At 38.1% G+C, this 24,412-nt stretch overlaps 1 protein-coding gene across 2 annotated transcripts; it reads right to left on the reverse strand.

Moving 5' to 3' along the window:
- Positions 1-1,643: 1,643 nt before the first annotated feature.
- kansl1l (KAT8 regulatory NSL complex subunit 1-like) lies at positions 1,644-10,666 on the reverse strand. Of its 2 annotated transcripts, XM_079563159.1 has the most exons (15): positions 10,595-10,666; positions 8,971-9,924; positions 6,622-6,766; positions 6,101-6,241; positions 5,927-6,021; positions 5,305-5,473; positions 4,022-4,163; positions 3,726-3,857; positions 3,443-3,586; positions 3,263-3,354; positions 3,072-3,184; positions 2,905-2,974; positions 2,676-2,785; positions 2,429-2,546; positions 1,644-1,973 (listed from the first exon to the last, which is right to left on the reverse strand). In XM_079563159.1, the coding sequence occupies exons 2-15, from the start codon at positions 9,864-9,866 to the stop codon at positions 1,728-1,730; spliced, it is 2,613 nt and encodes an 870-aa protein (XP_079419285.1). In that variant the 5' UTR covers positions 9,867-9,924; positions 10,595-10,666; the 3' UTR covers positions 1,644-1,727. The 2 variants fall into 2 exon arrangements, with proteins under 2 accessions (XP_079419285.1, XP_079419286.1); XM_079563160.1 differs by lacking the exon at positions 10,595-10,666 and having other exon boundaries at positions 8,971-9,935.
- Positions 10,667-24,412: the final 13,746 nt, after the last annotated feature.

The following is a 24,412-nucleotide window of genomic DNA, read 5'->3' on the forward strand; positions in this document are numbered from 1 at the left end:
CATGTTGACCGCTTGTAGTGATTTCACAGATACAACATACAAGTGCTTTTCAATCTCGTGTCGGCTTAGATCCAGTGCACCGGTCTGTAGAGTTAGGTGGCCCCCTTGTGGCTATTTAGAGTGTAACTAACTACTAACTACTAGGGTTTGTCCAATTTTGTCACGAGCCGATACGCATCACGATACTCACTGGGCGATCCGATATGTATTACAATATAGTAAGTAATTGTGATAAGTGATAACATAAAAAGTCATGTGTCTTAAAGTGATAGTCTGGAAGTTGATATGTTTTACAAATTTAGTAGATTGTGAATAATTGACTGCCTGGGCTTGAAATTTGATGAAACATAAGTAATATTAAATAACAATTTCTCCCTTTGCTCATTTCTACAACTAATCAGAATCCCCAGGATACAACTTTGACCAATGAGAAGTGCTTCCCTGTGAACTGGCCTGTCAGGTCCAATCAGGAGGGAGGGGGAGGAGCTTAACCACTTTTGAAAGTTCTATACCTGCTCTCCTCATTTTGCAAACTAGGACAGGCTTTCTGGTTAAAGGGAGGACACATCTGATTGTTTACTTTCAAATTTCACTTTTATCTCTCCTCACTTGGCAAACTTACAGACTATCACTTTAAGTTATAAACTAAATGCCATTTGTCATTTACTTAAGTGTTAAGATTGAAAAGTGCATTAACACAAAAAGTAACCAAGTGCTGTTTAACCGTTACTGGAAAACAAAGGAGTGTGTGGGGAAAAAAAGCCTCCACTCACTCAATCACACTGAAATGTATGCTATTCGTATCCGTTTTTAAATCTAGTATCTGAATACTGTTTTCCAGTACTAACAGAAAAAAACTCCTCTCTGCTCTCTAGGTGTCAACTTTTGAGAGATCATAGTGGACAGTCGTTACTGATCTTAGTAAATATTATTTATACAATCGTGACCACTATGAAAGAAGTGCTGAGGTAGGTTAAGGTCTGGTCCAATGCATGATGTTACATTTTTCATTAGTGGTTTAATTCTTTTTCCACTTGACCTAAAAACAACAACAGTGATGTAGTTTATAAAATGTGTAATTGTATTTTCAAATTTTGTTTTACAATAGATAAACATTTTCACAATAAATAAAATGTAGTTGGTACATAGGCCACAGTACACGCTGCACAAATAATAAGATCATGTAAGTCACATACCTGAGAGTGAAGCTGGTGCACACATACATTTGTACAGAGCTATTGAATATTCTACATTAATGTGCCACTTTAGTTTTGCTCTTGAATACAATGGAATGGCTATTACAATTGTTAATTCACAATTTCTTGGGCGTATGTGTTGTTCATGGTGCCAAGGCTAGAGTGATGAAGTCTTTTCCATTTAAATTTAAACTATACAGAACAAATTGACAAACAGAATGAAAACATTTAGGCCAAAGTTTCAAGTAACATTAAAATCACACAAAAATGAAAAGCACAAGAGCAAGAGACCCACAAGTAACATAGGTCCATCCTATCAGTGCGATATATTACAGTTCAATTCTTCAATCATGTCAGTCCCCATTTTGTAAACTATTAATTTAATTATAATTGTGTGTATTATAATAGATTTTTATTGTATCGATATATATTTTTTCAAATAGCTGATCATTAAATATATCGTGCAACTAGAGGTGAAAACATGAGAATTTTAACCCTGAGAAAATCTAAATATATCCGGGCCTTTCAAAGTTAAGGCATTGCAGGGGCCTCAACTCCAGTCCCACTGTTTACACTGTCCATGTAATGTCCACCAGAGGGCAGTGTTGCATCTTGTATGTGTTGTGTTGACTGAAACAACGTTAGATCAGAGTTGAGGCTTGTTGATGAGGAGAGGGTACAAGTACTGTCTGAGCACCACTGCAGGACTTCAGATGAGAGAAGTGTTTCTTCATCATCATTCAGGGGAAACACTCGTCGCTCCCAGGGAACTTGAGGCTACCAGAAGACAAAACATGTTGAGAGTATTCCTAAGCATCAAATGAAAGGTAATTCATGCCGAATGTTCATCATGACACAATGTCACAAGTGTCAAGGCCGAAGACAATCAAGTAACTTGTTATTAAATCAAGGACAGCACACTCTGTGCAGGTCTGAACACTGGGAAGTGAAGCAGAGTTGATTAGGACACTGCTGATAACAGCTCATTTTTCGTCCAATCCAGTAAAGTGGGCCTAAGCAGTGCAATCAGGCTTCATCATCCAGAGCAATAGTGGGTGAACACTGTGTGGGCTCTCAATTCTAGAGTTTGCATGTGTGAACTCATAACACCACATATTCTTTAAAAGCGGTATCTGCATGTTAAGATGAAAATCTAAATAAAATCTATTCAAATATTTGAGTGAGAAATAGTTGTGCTGTCAAGGCTTTCAGCTTTGTTGTTTTAATCTTACCAGACATTCCTCAGAGCTCAGCTGCTCATCTGGGTCCAGCTGTGTGAAACTCCACTCCACAGAGTTGTCCTCTGACGTGCGTATTTCCCCCACGCTGCGGGACAGCCTACTGCCAGATCTGGGACAAGAAAACAAGCATGCTCTTCATAGGTTTCACAGAGTGAGCTCACGTTGAACCCTTCTCTAATGTTGTTATTGTCGAGTAACATCTTTTGTTACAGACATGTTGAAACAGGAACATGCTCACCTTAAGGAATGCCCACAGTGTCTTTTTCCCCAGAAAGACCAACGCATTTTCTCTTTTTGTTCGAAAGCCAAATGTCTCTGAGCAAAAGCCTCATCAGTGAGTGTCTCAATCTGCACACAAACCCCAAAGACATTTTTGTGTTAATATTTTAAAATAATAGAATTGGTAAAAATAAAATAAAATAAACATAAACCTTAAGAATAAAACATGATTATGAAATGTTTTTCACCTCTTCATCTTTGTCTTTTCTAGAATCGTCTTCATCTTTTGAAATAGACTGAACGTTAAGCACCTGCCAACTGCAAAAAAAAAAATGTAAATATTAAATTGCACTATCATTAGCCCTGCTCTTGGGCACAAACAATGGAAATGTTGAGATTGCAGTTTTAAACAGACCATGGAGTCAGAATATCTTTGTATTGTAGTTTTTCCACTTTAGTCAGTGAAGATGGAATGACTATGTTGTCAATATCAAACAGTCTTTCTCCATAACGTCTGTGCACAGCCCCCTGTGAAGGAATACAGTATGGATAGATTAACAATAGAGGACTACATGAAGCTGTCTGTTTGCCATCATTTAATCTTACCCTTGTGTTGTTTTGTTTTTGTGAAACTAACACAAAGCTTTCTTGGAACATCTCATCTGAGCTGTAACAATATGTGAGTGCATCATCCTCATCTGAAAAATATTATCTTGTTTTAAAAGTGTTTAATATATTTATTTTTAAAAGGGGTTATATGTTAGATGATGTATTCAAGGTTGACACCTTCAGTGAAGCTGTTTCTGCGTCGTCTTTTCCTTTTTCTCTGATGAACTCTGCCTTCTCTCTGAACATCACGAAGATGTTTGATGGGTGACAGTCCCAATACCCTCTTATTAAGGTGATGTGTATAATGCTTGTATTTGTAACCTATAATGAAAAAAATGATTTTGTAAATTACAATATACACATTTTGTTATAAATTGCTCAAATCCTCTCTACACATGCCTTACAATGACTAATAATGGCAGGAATAAGTGGTGAGTATTTGTATTGTTGAGTCTCTTACTGTTGTACAATGGGGTTGAGCTATGTCTCCTATAATGTACAGGGCTCAAAGGAAGAGCATTTATAACGAGAGGTATTTGAGACCATTCCTCTCTCGCTGAGCCCTTTGTGAAGTGCCTGAGCAGAGAGGAGTCTGAGAGAAGAAAAAAAAACACAATGTAAGGCATACAATAGATCCTCACTCACGACAAGAAAATGTGAATGTATGTTCAATAATCAGGTCCTAGAAAAAAGAATATGACATTTTACATTGAAGAAGATAATAATGGCTCTCCTTTCAGCTAAAAGGGCCCATACCTCCCCTCTTAGAACTACACGTCCTGGAAGGCAACATTCCACTGGAGCTACTGTCAGGGTCAGAGCACACAAGCACCGGCTCAGAGGAGGGAGAGCCGTATGAGCAGAAACACGACGCGAGACCACACAGAGTGGACGAACACTGAAAGAAAATGTAAAGACAATTCGGCATCAATGACTGGCAAAGTGACCAAATGTTGCTGTTTTTAATGCTCCTCTATAATCAGTCAGTTTAGGGTTGCCAGGTACCAGTATGGCATGACTGTAATAGTTTCTATGTATTTTGCTTTTAAAGCCGATCCTCTGATGACCTTATAATTCGTTATCTTGGATTTTAGGATTCGCCAGTAAATATATGGATTTTATTACAAATCTGCCAAAAATGGTATATTCTACATTGAAAATATCTCTGACAAAACCCGTAGAAGGACCTTGGAAGTCTCTCAGAGTTGTCTGGGCGGGTTCTGTGGCAACACAAAGGCGGTCATTTACTAAGCATTTGCTCATGTGCAAAGCGAGTACCACGTGCAAAAGTGGACCAGCAGCAGAGTCATTTATGCATTTTTACTCATGTAGCATTCTCTCATTTACACATCAGATTTGGGGCCCTAAAACTGTAATACAGGCAACATCAAATGGTAAATTAAGTGCAACATGCCAACAAAATAGAATATTTTATTTTTCAGCCTGCACCGGCTATTTAGGCCCTGCCTTGATACATGTGTGCAAATTTTGTCCATGTTTGTATTATGCTACTGATTCTTTTTTTCCCCCTCTTTTTAAGTGTAAGTCTTGAATGTGCACTACTGTGAAAACTGTAGCATCTATGTATTGATATTGTGCTATTGTTGTTAGAACTGATGGGATCTGTGTGCTGCATAATTTTTAATGACCTGCGTCTCTAAACTGAGTAATGATTAAATCTTAAAGATAAATAATAAGGCTAGACGCAAATCCAATTACTAGTCTAATTTCAATCCACAATATCATACAAATAAACTCCGGGTGTTTGGCTTCAAATTAATCCCTACTTAATCTGAAAGGTTTTTATACTGACATTCGACACCTGAGGATTGAAGAGCAGCTTTGGAGCAACATCTGTCAGAACAACGTGGTCAAATCTAATTAAAATTAGCATATGAATATCCTCTACCTATCCCACACATTTCCAATTAAATCCTAATCTGTTGTTAACCTATTGAGGGTAAAAAGGATACTTAAGGACTGCACTGAAGGAGGAGTGTCGCAATGTTAATAGAACAAAGTGTTTCATCTAATCTTACCTTTAAGCTGCTGTTATTGCACACAGAGTTTAGCCTGAACAATCTGGGTTTGTGATAGATAACCAAAGGGCGGGTGCGGGCGCAGACACAGGACATGTCATCTTTAAACTGTCGCCTCCTCCTCACATCAAACTTCCTCCTCTTGGAGCTTCCGGATACAAACACATCACTGCAAAGAAGAGGGCGAGATGTTTTGAAATTGATGAAGCATTGTAATGTGATGGTATATTATATTTTGTCTTCTGAATTGTTAGCAAAGACAAGTATACATGTTGTTACTGCATGGTCATTTGAAGCAGTAGTGGAAAGAGAAAAATCAAACTCATAACACTGTGTCTGAGTTCTTACTAGGGATGCACCGATCCGATACTGGTATTGGATATCAGTGACGATACCGAAAAAAATACGATATCGGGTATTGGCTAGAAATATCCGATGCTGAACTGATACCAGTTTTAGCTCTCAACGCCTTAAAAGCAGTTTCAACCTCCACAAATGCATTTTTGATCGGTATCGGTATCAAAAAAGCTGGATCTGGCTTAAATATGCTGTCTTCAATGTGGGTCAAATGGGGAATCATTATAGTGTGCAAGTGAATTGGTGTTTATTCTGTGTTTTCTACCTATCAAAGGCTTCCTTGTCTTTCCGTGGCTTTGAGAGCGGAGACAGGTTCAGAGGAGACATGAGACTATTGACAATCTGGCTGAGCTGTGCACTCTGCAATAAAAACACCAGGTGTACAGTGTAATTCTGCAGAGACAACTTGGCTAAAGTAACAAAGAGCACTCTCTGGTACCTGTCGCTCTATGTTGTGGAGAAGGCGTGTTGGACTGCAAGGTTCATTGTCAGCGTCCAGCACGGGACAAGATAACCCGGACACTTCCTTTTTCATCTGTCGTGATGTCATCAGCTGGGAGTCTGCAAGCACCACACATCCCTGAGAGAGAGGAAAACAATGCTGTAATATTCCGTGGAGTCTCCGACCACACGCTCAGGATCAGCAGCTCTCCCGGGAAGCCCTTTCTAAGTAGCTTCCCAGTTCCCAAAATATCTTTCTTTGTGTTGAAAAATCATGGTGGCTCATAACTGTCCAGGGTATACTTCACACTACCCCGAGTTAGATACTCAAGTACATTAAAAGTATTTCTGCAAGATCTGCATGATGTGAGAAACAACTACAATGTTCGACAACTTTCTTGAATATTGTAATATTTTACCAAACCATTTCATTTTACTGTACATTCCACTTTGTTTATTTATTTATTTTTCCTGATCAAATTGTGTCAAAACAAGACAAAACTGAGAGAGTATTTTTACCTTGGTGGAGCGGATGTTTTTATGAAGCTTCATAAGTTGCTGGATCCGCCCATCAAGCTCCGCCACTCGCAGCTGCAACCAACTCCATCTGCTACCCAGCTCTGCTCTCTCATCAAGCCACCTCCTTTCAAAGCAAGGCGAGGCACTAGGAAAGGAAAATAAATTACACAACCTCAGTCTTTTCTGTTTTTTTTTAATCCTCCCTTAAAACGCACCTTTTTCGCACTTAGGTCGACGTTGTTATTTTTAAAGTGCTCTAAAAATAAAGTTGGATTGGAACCAAAGCTAAAAGCTGTTTATTTGAAGTTTAGCATATAGTTTTAACACCTTCATTTTTGGGACAGTCTTATGACCCGCTATATAAGCCAAGTAGCTCATCAGCAAAATAAACACAAGTAGTGGTCTATGTAAGTTTGATATTACAAAATATGTCTTAGCATTACAGAAGAGTGACGGGGGGACACCTCTAAAGACCAGCAATAGTGTGTGTCCAAGTGTTTCCAGGGTATTAGGCTTAGCATTTATCCAGTGCGTCAGTGTGTCTTCGGTTGGCTGACTCTGCTGGTGTTGCTATGGCAGAGCTCTTGAACTTTGGTTGCACAGGGAGGGCTTCCCCTACTCCAAACAGCCCCGCAACAGACAATGAAAGGTTATGCCAATCTGCCACCAAGCAGCTACACACAGCAAGCCAAGGGCAACCAGACAATAAGTGTATAACGTTACGCTTGTTTGCCAACAATTACATAGAATTGAGGTTTTTACAAACAAAGTAGGCTTGCTGTTATACTTTGAAGGGGTTTGAGCATTAACTTGCAACGTGGGTGAAATGAAATGGCTAGTCTCAGCACGTTTGATCTACAAATTCCCCACAAAAGCACACACTAGGATTTTGGGGGCGTGTGTCACAGTTACATTTTAACCTTCCCATATTATGCATTCCACAGTGAATAGCTAAAGTGAACATGAGCAGTTTATAGGGTAAAAAACCCTGTTGCTATTCATACAAATTCAGATAAAGAATCTGGACAAGGATTTAAGTATATAAACTATAAGACCAAGAGAGGAGCTGAACAGGAAATGACATCTTTAACAAGAAACCAAGCCATTAGGAGTCCACAGGGAGAGGGGCAGTCACATATCATCCAGCGACGTGGACTGTTGCTTTATGGCCAGACAAATAAAGGATGAGCTAAAATACAAGACTGAAACAACAATTACTTCCTGGACAAACACCTTTTATTAGAGTTTTAAGAGCTAGTAAACACCCCATGCTTTTGCCTATTAAGCCGTTTTATTGCAGTCTTTTTCCGAGTGTCTATGTCAGAACATTTTAAGATGGCATTTTCTAATTATCTCTGGCCATGTTGGCTCTTGTTTGTTGTTGTGCTTCAACTTCATGCAGGTACTGGTTTGTTTGGCAAAAACATTGAATACTGGATTCACTGAATATTGTAATTTCTACCTTGATTAGGTTTGTGCCAGAGGACATTGCATTAGATAAAAAGAATACGAACTATCTGCCTGTAAACCTTTACTCATGTCTACGGACTCTTTTCAAGGACAGACACAAACCTTCCCTCCCAAACATCCTCACCGCACAGTCAGACACATTCAGTAAGGTTTTTGTTCATGTCAGCCTCTGAAGGGAGGAGCTGAGGAGAAGTAGGTCTGGCAGCTCTAGGTACATTTTTTTTTATAGCCTGTGGCGGGTTAAGGAAGCATTTGACAGCACACTGGAAAGACAAATTAGCAGTGTATGTGTGCATTGCTGAAAGATGTCATCAGTTTTCCAGCCAAGAGCACATATCCTGTGCTAATGAAGTCACTAAACTGCAAATGCTGCAGAGTAAAGCTAAATAGAACTGTATATTTATTAATGTTTAACTAAAGGCAAGGCAAGGCAAGGCAACTTTATTTATACCGCGCATTCCGTACACAAGGCAACTCAATGCGCCTAAAAAGTATTGAATATTGAATGACCCTTAGCTATTCGCAGAGGTATGTAAACAATCCTGTCTTCATGGGATCTTATAAAGCCTGTGAACCCTATAATTTAGACCTCTCCAAACATGTTTGTCACTCTTGTTAGTAAGTTGACTATTTTAGTTTCAAACATGCTATAGATACTGCATTAGTTTAGCAGTCCATATTTACAGTCTCCTTACAGGCTCCTAGACTAAAATGTGCACTATGACTTGACACTTGATTTTTAAACATAAATCACAAATCTAATCAGAACAATTGCAACACTTGTCAGATATATCACAGTAAGATAATTTTCCAAAGGCACTGTGCAGCCCTGAATACAATGCTTTTGCAAATCAATAGCATTGACAGCTATATACTCACACACACGGCTCTCTGTATTTGCTGGGCGCCTTGCTCTCCACCGGTTCATCATCTGAGCTGGAGCTGGCTGTGGCCTCAGAGTCCAGAGTTTCCCTCAGACCCCTCAGCACAGCACGGTTGCCCTGACTGAACTGTTTAATCTCTGTGAAGTGATTTTGCGGCCAAGGAAAGTGCAGCTTTCTGTCCCCCTGTGAAAGCTCAGAGACGACAGGAAAACCTCCATGGCCTATGAAGCCCTGTGTCCTCAGCCCCTCCAGCTGCTGATCACAATGAAGCACGGCATGTTGTCCAAGCAAAGCTTCAAGTCTCTTCTGCAGCTTGTGCACTCGGATGTGCAGTCCTGTCTGCCTGGAAACACTCTTCCTTATTCGGCTTTGCAGTTCTACATTCGGAACGAGCTGATCCAAGCTGCAGTTTTTTTTATTTGATCTGGTTGTTGTGGCCAAAACAGAATTGTCATCCCCATTTTTAAAACGAGGAAAGACATTGGAAAGACTACACAGTGGGTACACATCACGAGCACCTGGCCTACATTGACAAGTGGATCTGTGTCTATGTTTGCCATTGTGCTCCGCTAGAAAACACATGTCCGAAGCACCTGGAAGCATACATGGTGCCAGATGGGGAATTCTTTTATTATAAGCTGTGCTGTCCATGCTTGGAGGGCCTCGTGACCCATTATGGCCCGTGGTGGAGGGAAGGTCCAGAGGATTAGCTTGGAGGAAAGAGTCAAGAGTGGGCAAAACAGATAACAGCATCTTCTGGAGGTCTTCTGACGGTCTGAGCTGTGAGTCCACGTCCATACCCCCCATAACAGATTGTTCGCTTGAGGCAGGAGGAGAGGACAAGTGGATGCCATGACCATCTTTGACAAACTTTGTCAAGGCAGGAGCCATGAGTTTCAAGAGCACAAAGAAAGTATCCTGAGAAAGGCTGTGATGTACCTTGGTTCAACTGTGGAAGGTGGAAAATAAAAACAAAACAGCAAGTTATCCTATTTTCAAACAACTGCATTTTTTTAGATAGACAAGCTTAGCAATGTCAGTGTGTTAATCATTATTTTACAAATCTCTGTTGAAGTTAAGCAAGATTTCAGTCAAATTCAATGGTTCACTAACTGCATACCTCCACATCAGATATTTTAGACTGCATGTACCATCAGGCCTGACAGAGGATTTAATTGTGTCCAAGTGGGAGAAGTAAACCACGAATAAACCAGAAGTAATTTGTATGCATTTCTACAGGGCACATGATATTCATACTGTTTAAAATTGCAGATGAGGGGTGTCACTTCCTATAGTTTGAGAGCCACTTGTCTAGACTGTAGTTGTAGTAGGTTAACTAGATATGACAGGTAACGTGTTGCTATATCTCAAGCGTCGACTCAATTTAATTGTCTTGTTTCTTATTTATTGCTAGGTGTGTTGAGTAAACAAACTTGATCTTACCTATTTTATTGCTTGTTCTTGTTTTTCGCTTCAAAAGTTTATAAAGAGCAGTTGATCTTAGATTTGGGGGAAGAGTGAGCACGGTTTGCTGAAATTTGATTAACGTTAAGTGAAGTGAGAGCAGTTACAACAACGACAACATAACTGATGATAGTAAACGTTGATCGCTCACTTACCTATCCATGGATCAAAAACGCTGCGACATGATTAAGTACTTGATCCAGAATAAAACAAAAGCATGACTCGGTTGATTCTGGCTGTGATCATAAATGTGGTAAAACATGCGTCAATGTGGGAGCCGCTGCCGCAAATAAACAGAAAACGGGATCGAGGAGGAGCAGACAGTCTGCAGTCGTCAAGCCCGCCCATGGATCCGATCTGAGCCCGCCCCAGTTAAACATTTTGCGCTGCACCTTTCCAACGTACTTTACGGTAAACGGTATATGCGGAAATGTCTGTGTATATAAAATAATAAACAAATATTAAATAAATAATATATAATAATAATAATAATAATAATAATAATAATAATAATAATAATAATAATAATAATAATAATAATAATAATAATAATAATAATAATAATAATAATAATAATAATAATAGCCTAATAAAGGAAATGTACTGTTGTTTCAGCGGTGTGCGAAGTGCCTTAAAAGTAGAAAAAAGGAAGAAAAAAAATGTACATATGAACTGATGCCCTCTTAGTGAAATTATAGCCTACTACAAAGTATTAAATATTTAGTTGTTTTTGATGTTGTGTGTGCTGCTGAGACTTCTCTTTTGAGTTCGGGAATGTGATGTCATATCGCTAAGCATTATGGGATTAGCAGCAATTGTAAACTAATGGAGATTTTAAAAGTTAAAATACGAGAGTTATTGTTCACTTTAAAACACTTGGACGCCACAGTGTGTTAGATGTATTTAGCAGTAGTAACTCAGCAGCTAACAGAGTTGTTCCACAGCTTTTTATACTGTTTTTGGCTAATGTTGGTCAATGGAAATGTATGCCAACAGCTGCAAAGATGGCCGATCTCCATGGTAACTGTGGAATTTCCCGAACTCTACAAACTTAACGTCTTTTAGCCGTTAACAGTGTCCATGAGAATTGAAAGCATGTCACAGCTACGTTTACATGTACACCAATAATGGATGAAATTTAGTTCTCAGATTTATTCGGGAATGTGATGTCATATCATATGGTTGGAGGTGGTGTGAAGAAAGTAAAAACCCAAAATGCAGGACTGCAACAAAACTGGCGATGTTTAATGAACGATGAAAACCAAAATAACACAATCCAGAGATAACCAAAAACCGGGGCTGACGAAGACAGTGACGCGACAAAGGACAAGGGAAACACAGGGGTATAAATACAAGAGGAAACAGGGCACAGGTGAAACACATCAGGGCGGGGCAGGCAGGTAACAGGGAAGTCAAGCAAAATCACAAGGACAGAACACATGTCAAAATAAAACACAGGACGAGACCAGGAAACAAACTAAAAACGGGACAGAAGACAGATCATGACACAATTATGAACTAATGGCGATTTTAGAAGTGAAAGTACTTGAGTTATGGTTATAACTCGGCTTCCACTCCACTTTTAATACTGTTTTTAGCTAATGTTAGTTTATTGTAAATGTACCGCTACACACATGTTCAGTTCAGTTCAGTAAACGTTATTTATCCCACATGGGGCAATTCCTTTAGAGCAGAAAACATAAAATATACAAAACAGCCACTCAAACCACATACAACCAAGCAAGCAAGTGGAGCTCACACATAGATACAGTCTGTCTGAATAACAGGCAGGTTCAGTTCAGGAGTCCATACGCCTCTGGGACAAAAGATTTCATATAGCGGTTCCTCTTGGCGGATCTTCAAGGTAACTGTGGATTTTCACGATCGCTATTGAAGGGACAGCATAATCTGATATAAATTATCTGAAAGATGTACTAATCTGATATCTTTCTGATCTTTCACACTTGTGTATAAAATAACCAGGAAAATAAAACAAAAAGCCAAACTAATGTCACAAAGATTAAAATATATAGAAAAAAGACTAAACACATATATTTCATATATCTATGAAATGAATCCCAAATTTTCAGATGTCGGAAGCTAAGCAGAGTAGGTTGCACATGGGAGTAAATAAAGCAGTAACAACAAATCAAAATACCGTACAACTAGAAATTATACATTTTATTTTGATGTGGAAAACCATACATTCAACCATAGCTGACAATGATGTAGTCCACAGTGTAAAAATTATCAATGACAAGAGATCAAATAAATGTGATAAACTGATAATATAATGTCAAAAAAGCCATCTATCACAAATGTGGGAAACACTATTTAAAAAAAAAAAAAGTGAGCACATAATAAGAAATCCAAGAAGCACACACTGTTTTCTGTGTTTCAGTGTTAAGCGGAAAAATCAGACAAAACGCATAAAAACATTCACAACTATGATCAGAAAAGGAAAAGTATCATTGATTATTCAGAAAATCTATAGTAGAATGTTTGTTATCAAGGATTACAAGGATGTGTCTCCTATAGTCTACGAATCATACTCTTCAAACTACGGCATACAATATATTTGTAGAGTTTGGGTATTGCCTTAGACATAAGAAAATCAGCATCAGCCCAAAAAAAAAAAAAAAAAATGTAATACAAATTAACATTAGAGTTTTTAGACCACTGGTTTGGGAAATGCAACAGAGACCTGATGTTAACTTGGCTCTTCAGTTTTGACTAAGAGGTCGTCCAATAGATAGGATGGTCGTCCATCCAAAGTCTTGGTGTAGTCCATTCCTGAGACCTGATTTTTATCCTGTTTGAGAACCAGCAATGGCTATTGTCATAACCCAAACAGTTGGACCTGGCCCCGCATTCAATCCTTTTTTTTTTTTTTCAGCCTGTTTTTCTGTCAGACACCAGCAGCATTTTAAAAGCTTTCCAAATATTGATTATCCTCATCCTAAACACAGACTGGCCAAGTCCAAGCGTGACTGTGGTGCTGCTTATGAATAACGTGGTGGTAGTCAAAATAATACATTCGCCAATTGTGAAGTCTGCAGAGTATATTTTACCGAAGCCATGGATGATGTAGTTACTGGTGTAGAGAAAGAAGACCACTCCTTGACAGATTCCTAAAATGGTGACCCTCAGCTGTCCTCTAAGTTTTGGTGAGGAGAATGATGTCCTACTTTTGGCCACACTTTTCATATGTCTGCGAAGGTAGCTCACAGTGGACCAGTTGCTTAAAACCATTACGATTAAAATCAGCATATAATGTGACGTCATGACATAGAAAGAGATTCGACCATACATTTCTGTTGCGTTAATTTGGTCCATAGTGAATGTGAAATTTAATTGAAAATCATACTCATTCATCAGAAGATTTAGAGCTTTATCCGTGGGTAATCTAGCCAACAAAGTAATAAAGCCGTCAATTGCTACTAATGTATACATAGTGCACTTGATGTTTGTCCTCGCCCACTGGATGAGTGCACATCGAGAGGGAACAATCTGGAGGTAGAAGTAGAAGCTGAGCCACGCACTTGCGGTCATGCTGTAGTCCACGTTGTGTTGAACAATTATTTCAAGAATGTTTTGAAGCTTTGAAGAGTTTTGCGACAAGACAACCGTGCTTGTCAGTGTTATGTTGACAACACAAAAAGCAACACAGCACAAAACTAGAAATCCAAGAAGCATTGTTAAAGGCTGCTTTCTCTGACCCCTGGGGGTTGGTAAAATCAAGCAGAAAGAGTAAAAAATGTTGAAAATCAGGTTAAGAAAAATAAGAGGAGCATGAATTAATCCACAAACCCATGAAGGGAAAGTGATGAAAGCTGCCATATTTTCACAAACTTTCAAAGCCGCTGATAAAAAGAAGTTGTACCTCTGAACGCACAATTTGTCTTTAAACAAAAAGCAGAGTTGCGCGCATCTAAAATAGGGAAAAAGGAAACCACAGGAAATGGACTGTAGCTCTGTGCACCTGGTGGTGACCACAGCATCGACCGACTCATTCACGTTGTGGGGTGAAATTTACATTTCAGGAATTGTTTATGATTTCTTTTTTGTGCAGGTGATGTGGTTTGGCAATTGTTTTGTATTCAGTTAAACTTTCCAAAATATCAGTTCTTATTTGAGTAAAGAGCCAAAGCGACAGGAAAAAACTGTAATGTATTTCTGTGCGTATTAAAGGAACAGGCCTCAGTTTTTCCATACTGAGATATGTTCTTACTTGAGCTTAGACGAGTTGGTAAGTCCCTGTCTGGTCTTTGTTCGTGCCGGTGGAAGAGCTTGGTCGCTTCCAACTTCACCCCTGTTTGGAGCTATGGGAATACATTGGGAGAGGCCAAATGCTAACACCATCTTTGGTTGTTTTGCGTGACTAAGGGCACCAGACAGACATGCATCAACTCATCTAACCTCAGGTAAGAACATATCTCAGTATGTAAAAACGGTGGCTTGTTCCTTTAAGTTGTAGATATGCAGCAATAAAGCATCATCTTCACTTGGAATTAATCATGCAAATGAATTCACTTATTAGTATTTAATTAATTAACATCAATAGTTTTCATCCAATTGAAGAAAAATCATCAGAAAAATGTTATATCAGAATAAAGATCAAATATCAAAATCTGGCTGCTTGTTTCTTGTTTCTTAAGCTACAAAATCTATCAATTACAAAGTGCTGGCCAATGCACAAATGTCTATATAAATATATATAAAAGGCTATATGACTACAACTATAACTTTCGACAGATGCTCACGTGCTTCAGTGCTTTGTAGATCCCTACTATTCTTTTCCGAAATGCCGTTTGGCCCATTCCAAGTGTAACGGTGGTCCCAGATATGAACAAGGCAGTGCTGGTGAAAAATATGCCATGATCAATTTGAAATTCTGATGAGAATACATTGATGAATCCAATGACAACTAAGTGACTGCAGTAAAGAAAGAAGATCCCTCCTTGGTAGATTCCAGTCATGGTGACCCTCATCTGACCACGGAGTCTTGTGTCAGAGAAGGAAGTACCGCTTTTCCCCATGTTTTTCATGTGCCTGTGAAGGTAACACACTGTGGACAAACTGCTCCATACAGATATACACAACTTAATTAAATAATGCATCACAATGACAAAAAACGATGACATGGTGAAGTTATTAAGATCATATAGCGAAATGGTTGCATTCGAATGAAATTCAGGGCTAGTTATTACAATTAGATACTTAACATATAGAATTAGTCTACTTAAAATGGTGAACAGGATGTCAAAAACTACAACCACATATACAGTGAGTTTAATGTTTCTTTTTATCCAGTTTAAGAGAGCAGATCGAGCAGGTACAATCTGGATGTAGTAGTAGAAATGGAGCCACACATAGGAGAGCATGCAGTAGTCCATCAGGTAAAAACCCAAAAACTGGAAGATGATAACAAAAACACCAGAGTAATTGAACAGCTCATTGATGGTCATTAGAACCAAGAAAACACAAAACAGAAGTGAGCAGAAAATAAGAATTCCAAGAAGCAGAGTCAAAGGCTGCTTTCTTTGTCCAATGTGAGGTGGAAAAATCAGACAAAAAGCAAAGAACGTATTTACAAATGTGTTAAAAAAGACAAGTGGAACCTTGATTATTACTCCGATCAAAAATGGCATAGCTATATACTTTGTCATTTTTGTAATGCAACCCTTCAAGTTACAACAAGGCTATATGTCTGCTTCAATATGAATCAAGCTCTAGAGGCATTTTATTTATAGAGGTAATGGACGGTGCACCTGGACAGCAGACGTAAGAAAACCACAGCATCGCATTTACAGAGATTGTTCTTCTATGAAAATAATGGACCATTTGGTTAATATAAACTCAATTCAAATTCAAGACATTTGATTAAATGGTGGTTCACTGTTTGGTGATTGACGATGAGGCTTTATGGTCTTTCTTGTCTTCAGGATTCAGGCAAATTGTTTTCAACTGCTTTGGCGATTACATACAAATTTGGAAAGTCTGCTGCCTTAAATGCAAATACAGTGTGAAAGTAGCAATAAATGACCAAACAAATAATAAATGTTGACACCTGAGGACTTTAATGTCTGCGGGTGATCATCAAACCTCAGTAAATCCACTTCTCTGAGCTTCATTTATAAATTTGTACTGACTAACTACAGCAATGGTCTACAATATGAGGCATCGACTGCCATCCTTAAAAAGCAATGTAACAGCCAATAAACAGCTGCAGATGAACACATTGGCCTTGCAGAAAGTCTGTCAAGGCTCGTTTTAACAGAAGCCCGATCCCCTCAGCCATTTCATTTCTGAACAACAGGCCCAGTGTGTGTACCCCACCAAATATATGTTCTTTACTGTTTGTCCTATTGTCAAACTGTGTACGTGAAGATAAATTACCCCTGGGGACAATAAAGTCTAAAACAAGCATGTGATTATGCGTCCAACGGGCCACCAATTCTGATCGGCTCCTGTCTGGAAAATGTTGAAAAGCTTTTTCCAAATTTAAAAGTATAGTTAAACAGAACACTTTGTCCAAAATATGTGATACATCATTAGAAGGATCATCCCAGGGCCACCCTAAGTAAACTACATACACTATATTTGAACAAAATTGTGGGGGTTGGTTGGGGCACTGTGGGGGAGCTTGTGACAATCAGTCACATTTTTCAACTCAGCATAAAAGAGAAAACCACACATTTACTTCAAATGTTTTCACATATTTTTATGTCTTTGTTACAAATTAACATGAATTCAAACAATGCGTACACACAGCTCTACATTCAGTGTATTCTTACAGCAAACATTGATGTTAATGAAAAGTATTTGTACGTTTGTTGTAATGAATCATTAGGATTGTGTGATCTCAAATAGTCCGTTCTTCTGGAGTAATTGCTGAAAATGGAGAAGTTTGTGTCAGCTAGGCAGATGCTGGAGTGACCTGATTCAAGCAAAGAAAAAAAGGTAAGAAAGCACAGTTACATTTGTCAAAATTTGATTTATGATGTCATTACGTTTTACAAAAGTCTGTCATTTGCTGCAGGTTTCTGTTGTCCTTTGTGTGTGGGAACTTGGGTCTGCAGTTGCAAAAGAAAAGGAGACGGGGAGAGATTGCATGTGGCACATCACTGTGCTTATGTTGAAGAGGAGATGTGAGATTATGCACACATTAAACAGATATATTTTAAAACACAAAAATCACTTTGACACAGCACTAGCTCTATTCAAGATGCATCTTAGAGAAGACTGTAAGTTATACAGAAAATGTTAACTTATTACAATACAAGGTGAAAATTATTTACATCAGTGATATAATAGTAAGTGTTTTTTTGTCCAATGCATTTGAGTCAGATCAAACTAAATAGTTTTTCAAAAATACAGAAAAGACAACAATTTATGACAGAAAGATTATTTTGTCTTTTGACAGAAGCTCACACACTTCAGAGCTTTATGCATTTCGATGATTCTTTGTCTAAAGGCATTCTGACCGATCCCGAGGGTAACAGTGGTCCCAGATATGAACAAAGTGGTAACAGTGATCGTTATCATTGAGTTAAATTTAAAATCTTCTGAGAACTCGAAAGAAAAACCATCAAGTAGCAAGAAACTTCCATAAAGAAAGAGGAGCACTCCTTGGCATGTGCCAGTGATGGTCACTCTCATCTGACTTCGGAGTCTAGTGGCAGAGAAGGAAGTGCCACTTTTTCCCATGTTTTTCATGTGTTTGTGAAGGTAACGCACTGTGGACAAACTACTCATCACCGTTATACATAACATCAGTGAATAATGCACCATTGTCACATAGAATGAAGATCGACGTGATTCTTCGTAAGATTCGTCGATGAGGAATGTGTCATTCAAAGACAAATCATGGAGAGATATAATAATTTTAAGATACTTAACATACACAATTATTTTACTTAACAGAGTTACCAAGATGTCAATGCCCAAACCCACATAAATGGTGCACTTAATGTTTCTTTTTACCCAGTGAAAGAGCACACATGGAGCAGGTACTATCTGGATATAGTAGTAGAAATTAAGCCACACATAGCTGACAATGCTGTAGTCCATAATGTAAGAAAGGATCAATGATAAGATGCGATCAAATAAATATGAGACGTGTTCATTGAAAAATAAGCCACATATTCCTGCTGTTATCACAAAAGCACAATAGAGAAGTGAACACAAAATAAGAAATCCAAGAAGCACTGTCAAAGGTTGTTTTCCTTCCCTGGTGTGACATGGGAAAAAAAGACAAAAAGCATAAAAAATGTTGATGATTGTGTTAGAAAAAAGAAATGGACCGTTGATTATAGCCCCAGTCAAATAAGGTATAGATATCATTGCCATTTTTAGTTGAAACCCCACGTTTCGGCTTCAAGGCTTAGTCTGTGTCTCTGTCTGCGCCTGCTCTGATCTCAACCAAACTCCAGCTTTTATGTTTATAGAGAAACATGGAGCTCAGGTAGCGGACCGTGACACTGGACAACACCTGGACATAAGATAACCACACACATTCAAAGAGATGAGGTTACGGTTGACCCTGGTTTCAGCCAAGGGTTTTAAAGTCCTAATTTAGTCCTAGAAACATTTTCTGTTGAAAAGTTTCTGAATATCAATGAAGACATAAATTGCTTCTGGTTCTTGTCTGGATTTGTTTGTTCGGACTGTTTTAAAACAAGGACTATAGTTCAAAAACACATCTTTATTTTCAATATTCTCTACCTAAACTTGTACAGTACTGTGTTAATTAAAGACTGAATAGTGTGAATTTCACTCTGGCCTTCAGTAAAGTTATTTCATGGCAGGTATTTCAGAGAACAATCGCAAGTGAAATAAAGTTGCACCTCTGAACGTACATTTTTTCTTTAAACAAAAATATGGAATAAGTTTACCACAGGAAATGGACTGTAGCTCTGTGCACCTGGTGGTGACCACAGCATTGACCGCCTCATTCACATTGTGGTGTGAAATTTACATGTGTGTTTGTGTGTACAGGTGATGTGGTTCGGCAATTGTCTTGTATTTTTGCTGTTTGTAAATTGGTTTGAGAAATGCACTTAAACTTTCAGAAATGTCAGTTCTTATCTGAGAAATGTGCCAAAACTATAATGTATGTCTGCATGTATTAAGTTGTACATATATATATATATATATATATATATATATATATATATATAACAATAATTCAATGACAATAAAGCATCATCTTTACTTAGAATTAATCACATGAAAGAATGAATGAATCAATTAGTATTTAATTCATTACCATCAATAGTTTTCAACAGATTCAAGAACAATCATCTGAAAATGTAACATCAGAAAAAAGATCAAATATCAAAATCTGGCTGCTATTTTTTTTTTCTTAAGCTACAAAATCTATCATTTACAAAGAACCGGCCAATGTACACAAATGTCTAAATCTAGATCACATGGAAAGGCTATGACCATACACAACATCAACAAATCACAAAGCGGCGCAAACTTTATGCATCAGGCTGATTTTTTTCCACAAATGACTACTTTTACAACATACTTTTATGGGAAAAAAGGATTAAAATGTCAGGTATAGCTCTTTTGACTGAAGCTCAACCACTTCAGTGCTTTGTCCTCGAAACATCCTCAACTTCCAAAACCAAGTCCAGTCGATGATTAAACCTTTTCTACGACTTCAGTGATTTGTACATTTCTACAATTCTTTGTCTTAACCACTTAGCCGTCACTTTAGGATTAGGGTTAGGGCTAACAATTATTTACATACAAATCTCAGGCGTATTGACTGGAGAGCTTACAGCCTATATGCCAGTGTGATACCTAATTTGTAACCCAAGACCTTCTAGTTTCTGAAAATATGTGTGAGATATGTGTGAGTGAAACACAGCTTATGTTACATTTGCCATTCTTAACCCTAATCATATCCTGATTAGGGTTAACTAACCCCCTGATCAGAGGGGACGGCAAGTAACAGGTGAAGGGATTCTGGCCAATCCCATCAACTATCATTTTGACCATCATTATTTAGTCTTTCGACAGATGCTCACATGCTTCAGTGCTTTGTAGATCCCTACTAACCTTTTCCGAAATGCCGTTTGTCCCATTCCAAGTGTAACAGTGGTCCCAGATATGAACAAAGCAGTGTTGGTGAAAATTATGCCATGATCAATCTGAAATTCTGATGAGAATACGTTGATGAATCCAAAGGCGATAAAGTGACTGCAGTAAAGAAAGAAGATCCCTCCTTGGTAGATTCCAGTCATGGTGACCCTCATCTGGCCACGGAGTCTTGTGTCAGAGAAGGAAGTACCACTTTTCCCCATGTTTTTCATGTGCCTGTGAAGGTAACACACTGTGGACAAACTGCTCCCTACAGATATACACAACTTAGTTAAATAATGCATCACAATGACATAAAACGTTGTGAAGTTATCAAGATCATATAGCGAAATTGTTGCATTAGAAGGACATTCAGGGCTATTTATTACAATTAGATACTTAACATATAGAAATATTTTACTTAAAATGGTAAACAGGATGTCAAAAACTACAACCACATATATAGTGAGTTTAATGTTTCTTTTTATCCAGTTTAAGAGAGCAGATCGAGCAGGTACAATCTGGATGTAGTAGTAGAAATGGAGCCACACATAGGAGAGCATGCAGTAGTCCATCAGGTAAAAACTCAAAAACTGGAATATGATAACAAAAACACCAGAGTAATTGAACAGCTCATTGATGGTCATTAGAACCAAGAAAACACAAAACAGAAGTGAGCAGAAAATAAGAATTCCAAGAAGCAGAGTCAAAGGCTGCTTTCTTTGTCCACTGTGAGGTGGAAAAATCAGACAAAAAGCAAAGAACGTATTTACAAATGTGTTAAAAAAGACAAGTGGAACCTTGATTATTACTCCGATCAAAAATGGCATAGCTATATACTTTGTCATTTTTGTAACGCAACCCTCCAAGTTATTACAAGGCTATATCTCTGCTCCAATATGAATCAAACTTTAGGGGCATTTTATTTATAGAGGTAGTGGATGGTGCACCTGGACAGGAGACGTAAGAAAACCACAGCATCGCATTTACAGAGAATGTTCTTCTATGAAAATAATGGACCATTTGGTTAATATAAAGTCAATTCAAATTCAAGACATTTGATTAAATGGTGGTTCACTGTTTGGTGATTGACGATGAGGCTTTATGTTCCTTCTTGTCTTAAGGATTTTTTTTATTTTTTGGTTTATTTGGTCAGGTCACAATTGGTCACAATGCATGTTAATGAACATACATGGATCTTATGCATGTAAACACGCCATACCGGATTGTAGCCATGGGCTAATTTCCATCCGTCGTCCCCAATGCGCACTCACAAACACACTCTCATTCATCTTGGCCTATTGTACATGTTTTTAGTGGTAGGGGAAACCGGAGTACCCGGAGGAAACCTATGCAGACACGGGGAGAACATGCAAACTCCATACAGAAAGGCCCCGTTCCTGGTGGGGATCGGTTCAGTTTGGTTGTGTTTATTCAGATAAAGAGAGTGACATCTTCTGTTGGCAGCTGATATTGGCACTGACTGCATGTGCTTCTTGTTTATTTTTTATTTTTTTTCTGTTTCAAAACTATCTGTGATTTAGTACAAAAGTAAAACTCTCAAACATTTGAAGCCCAAAAAATCATCTGAAATTTCATTTGTTCTGAATATATTGTTTGCACTGACTTCATGGTCAGGGTTCGGCCATATTGTTTTTGTAATTGATCTTTTAAATGTATGATTTGACGTGACTATTAGTCAAATTGTTTTCAACTCAGTCTGAAAGCTGGTAGAAGTTAACACGCTTTTTATTTTACTTGCAAATACCTTTACAAATTTTCACATCTCTGTGTCATGCTTTGGCGATTACATACAAATTTGGAAAGTCTGCTGCCTTAAATGCAAATACAGTGTGAAAGTAGCAACAAATGACCAAACAAATAACAAATGTGGACACCTGAGAACTTTAATGTCTGTGGGTGATCATCAAACCTAATGTACCCCACCGAATGTTTGTTCTTTACTGTCTGTCCTATTGTGAAACTCGGTACATGAAAAAGAATTACCCCCTGGGGACAATAAAGTCTAAAGTCTAAAACAAGCATATGATTATGCGTCCAATGGGCCACGAATTCTGATCCGCTCCTGTTTGGCAAATGTTGAAAAGCTTTTCCAAATTTAAAATTATATTTAAACAGAACACTTTGTCCAAAATGTAAGTGTGATACATCATTAGAAGGATCATCCCGGAGCCACCCTAAGTAAACTACATACACGGTGTCACTGCTTAATTTGATCCCCCGTTTGGGGTAACGCATTCCCCCACCTTCCAGTTTTTCAGGGTAAAGGATCCGCCAAAGATTTCATCTGATGGAGTTTAATGAGAGTGTTCCGGCCTGTTCCCTGAATCCATCACACCAGACCAAGAGTTCCTGAACCCACTAATTTACACATTAAGCACTGCATGGTGTATGACACTAGACTTGTACAAAACATTAAGGGTTGGTTAGGGGCACTGTGGGGGAGCTTGTGACCATCAGTCACATTTTTCAGCATAAAAGAGAAAGCCACACATTTTACTTCAAATGTTTTCACATATTTTATGTCTTTGTTACAAATTAACGTGAATTCAATCAATGTGTACACCCAGCTCTACATTCAGTGTATTCTTACAGCAAACATTGATGTTGATGAAAGAGGAAAAAGGTGAGAAAGCACAGTTAAATTTGTCAAAATTTGATGAATGATGTCATTACGTTTTACAAAAGTCTGTCATCTTCTGCAGGTTTCTGTTGTCCTTTGTGTGTGGGAACTTGAGTCTGCAGGTGCAAAAGAAAAGGAGACGGGGAGAGATTGCATGTGGCACATCACTGTGCTTATGTTGAAGAGGAGATGTGAGATTATGCACACATTAAACAGATATATTTTAAAACACAAAAATAACTTTGACACAGCACTAGCTCTATTCAAGATGCATCTTAGAGAAGACTGTAAGTTATACAGAAAATGTTAACTTATTACAATACAAGATGAAAATTATTTACATCAGTGATATAACAGTAAGTGTTTTTTTTGTGTCAGATCAAATTAAATTGCTTTTCAAAAATACAGAAAAGACAACAATTTATGACAGAAAGATTATTTTGTCTTTTGACAAAAGCTCACACACTTCAGAGCTTTATACATTTCTATGATCCTTTGTCTAAAGGCATTCTGGCCGATCCCGAGGGTAACAGTGGTCCCAGATATGTACAAAGTGGTAGCAGTGAACGTTATCATTGAGCTAAAATAAAAATCTTCTGAGAACTCGAAAGAAAAACCATCAAGTAGCAAGAAACTTTCATAAAGAAAGAAGAGCACTCCTTGGCATGTGCCAGTGATGGTCACTCTTATCTGACTTCGGAGTCTGGTGGCAGAGAAGGAAGTGCCATATAATAATGCAACATTGTCACATAGAACGAAGATTGACGTGATCCTTCGTAAGATTCGTCGATGAGGAATGTGTCATTCAAAGACAAATCATGAAGAGATATAATAATATTAAGATACTTAACATACACAATTATTTTACTGAACAGAGTTACCAAGATGTCAACACCCAAACCCACATAAATGGTGCACTTAATGTTTCTTTTTACCCAGTGAAAGAGCACACATGGAGCAGGTACTATCTGGATGTAGTAGTAGAAATTAAGCCACACATAGCTGACAATGCTGTAGTCCACAATGTAAGAAAGGATCATTGACAAGATGCGATCAAAGAAATATGAGACGTGTTCATTGAAAAATAAGCCACATATTCCTGCTGTTATCACAAAAGCACAATAGAGAAGTGAACACAAAATAAGAAATCCAAGAAGCACTGTCAAAGGTTGTTTTCTTTCCCTGGTGTGACATGGGAAAAAAAGACAAAAAGCATAAAAAATGTTGATGATTA

Source organism: Gobius niger (assembly GCF_951799975.1).
Source record: "Gobius niger genome assembly, chromosome: 9".
Lineage (NCBI taxonomy): Eukaryota > Metazoa > Chordata > Actinopteri > Gobiiformes > Gobiidae > Gobius > Gobius niger.

Coding starts and splice junctions, on each gene's coding strand:
- kansl1l (XM_079563159.1), bottom strand. CDS start 9,866: ATGGCTCCTGCCTTGACAAAGTTTGTCAAAGATGGTCATGGCATCCAC. Junction 6,767..8,970: donor AAATACAGAGAGCCGTGTGT/GTGAGTATATAG, acceptor TTCCTTTCCTAG/TGCCTCGCCTTGCTTTGAAA. Junction 2,547..2,675: donor CACTGTGGGCATTCCTTAAG/GTGAGCATGTTC, acceptor TTCTTGTCCCAG/ATCTGGCAGTAGGCTGTCCC.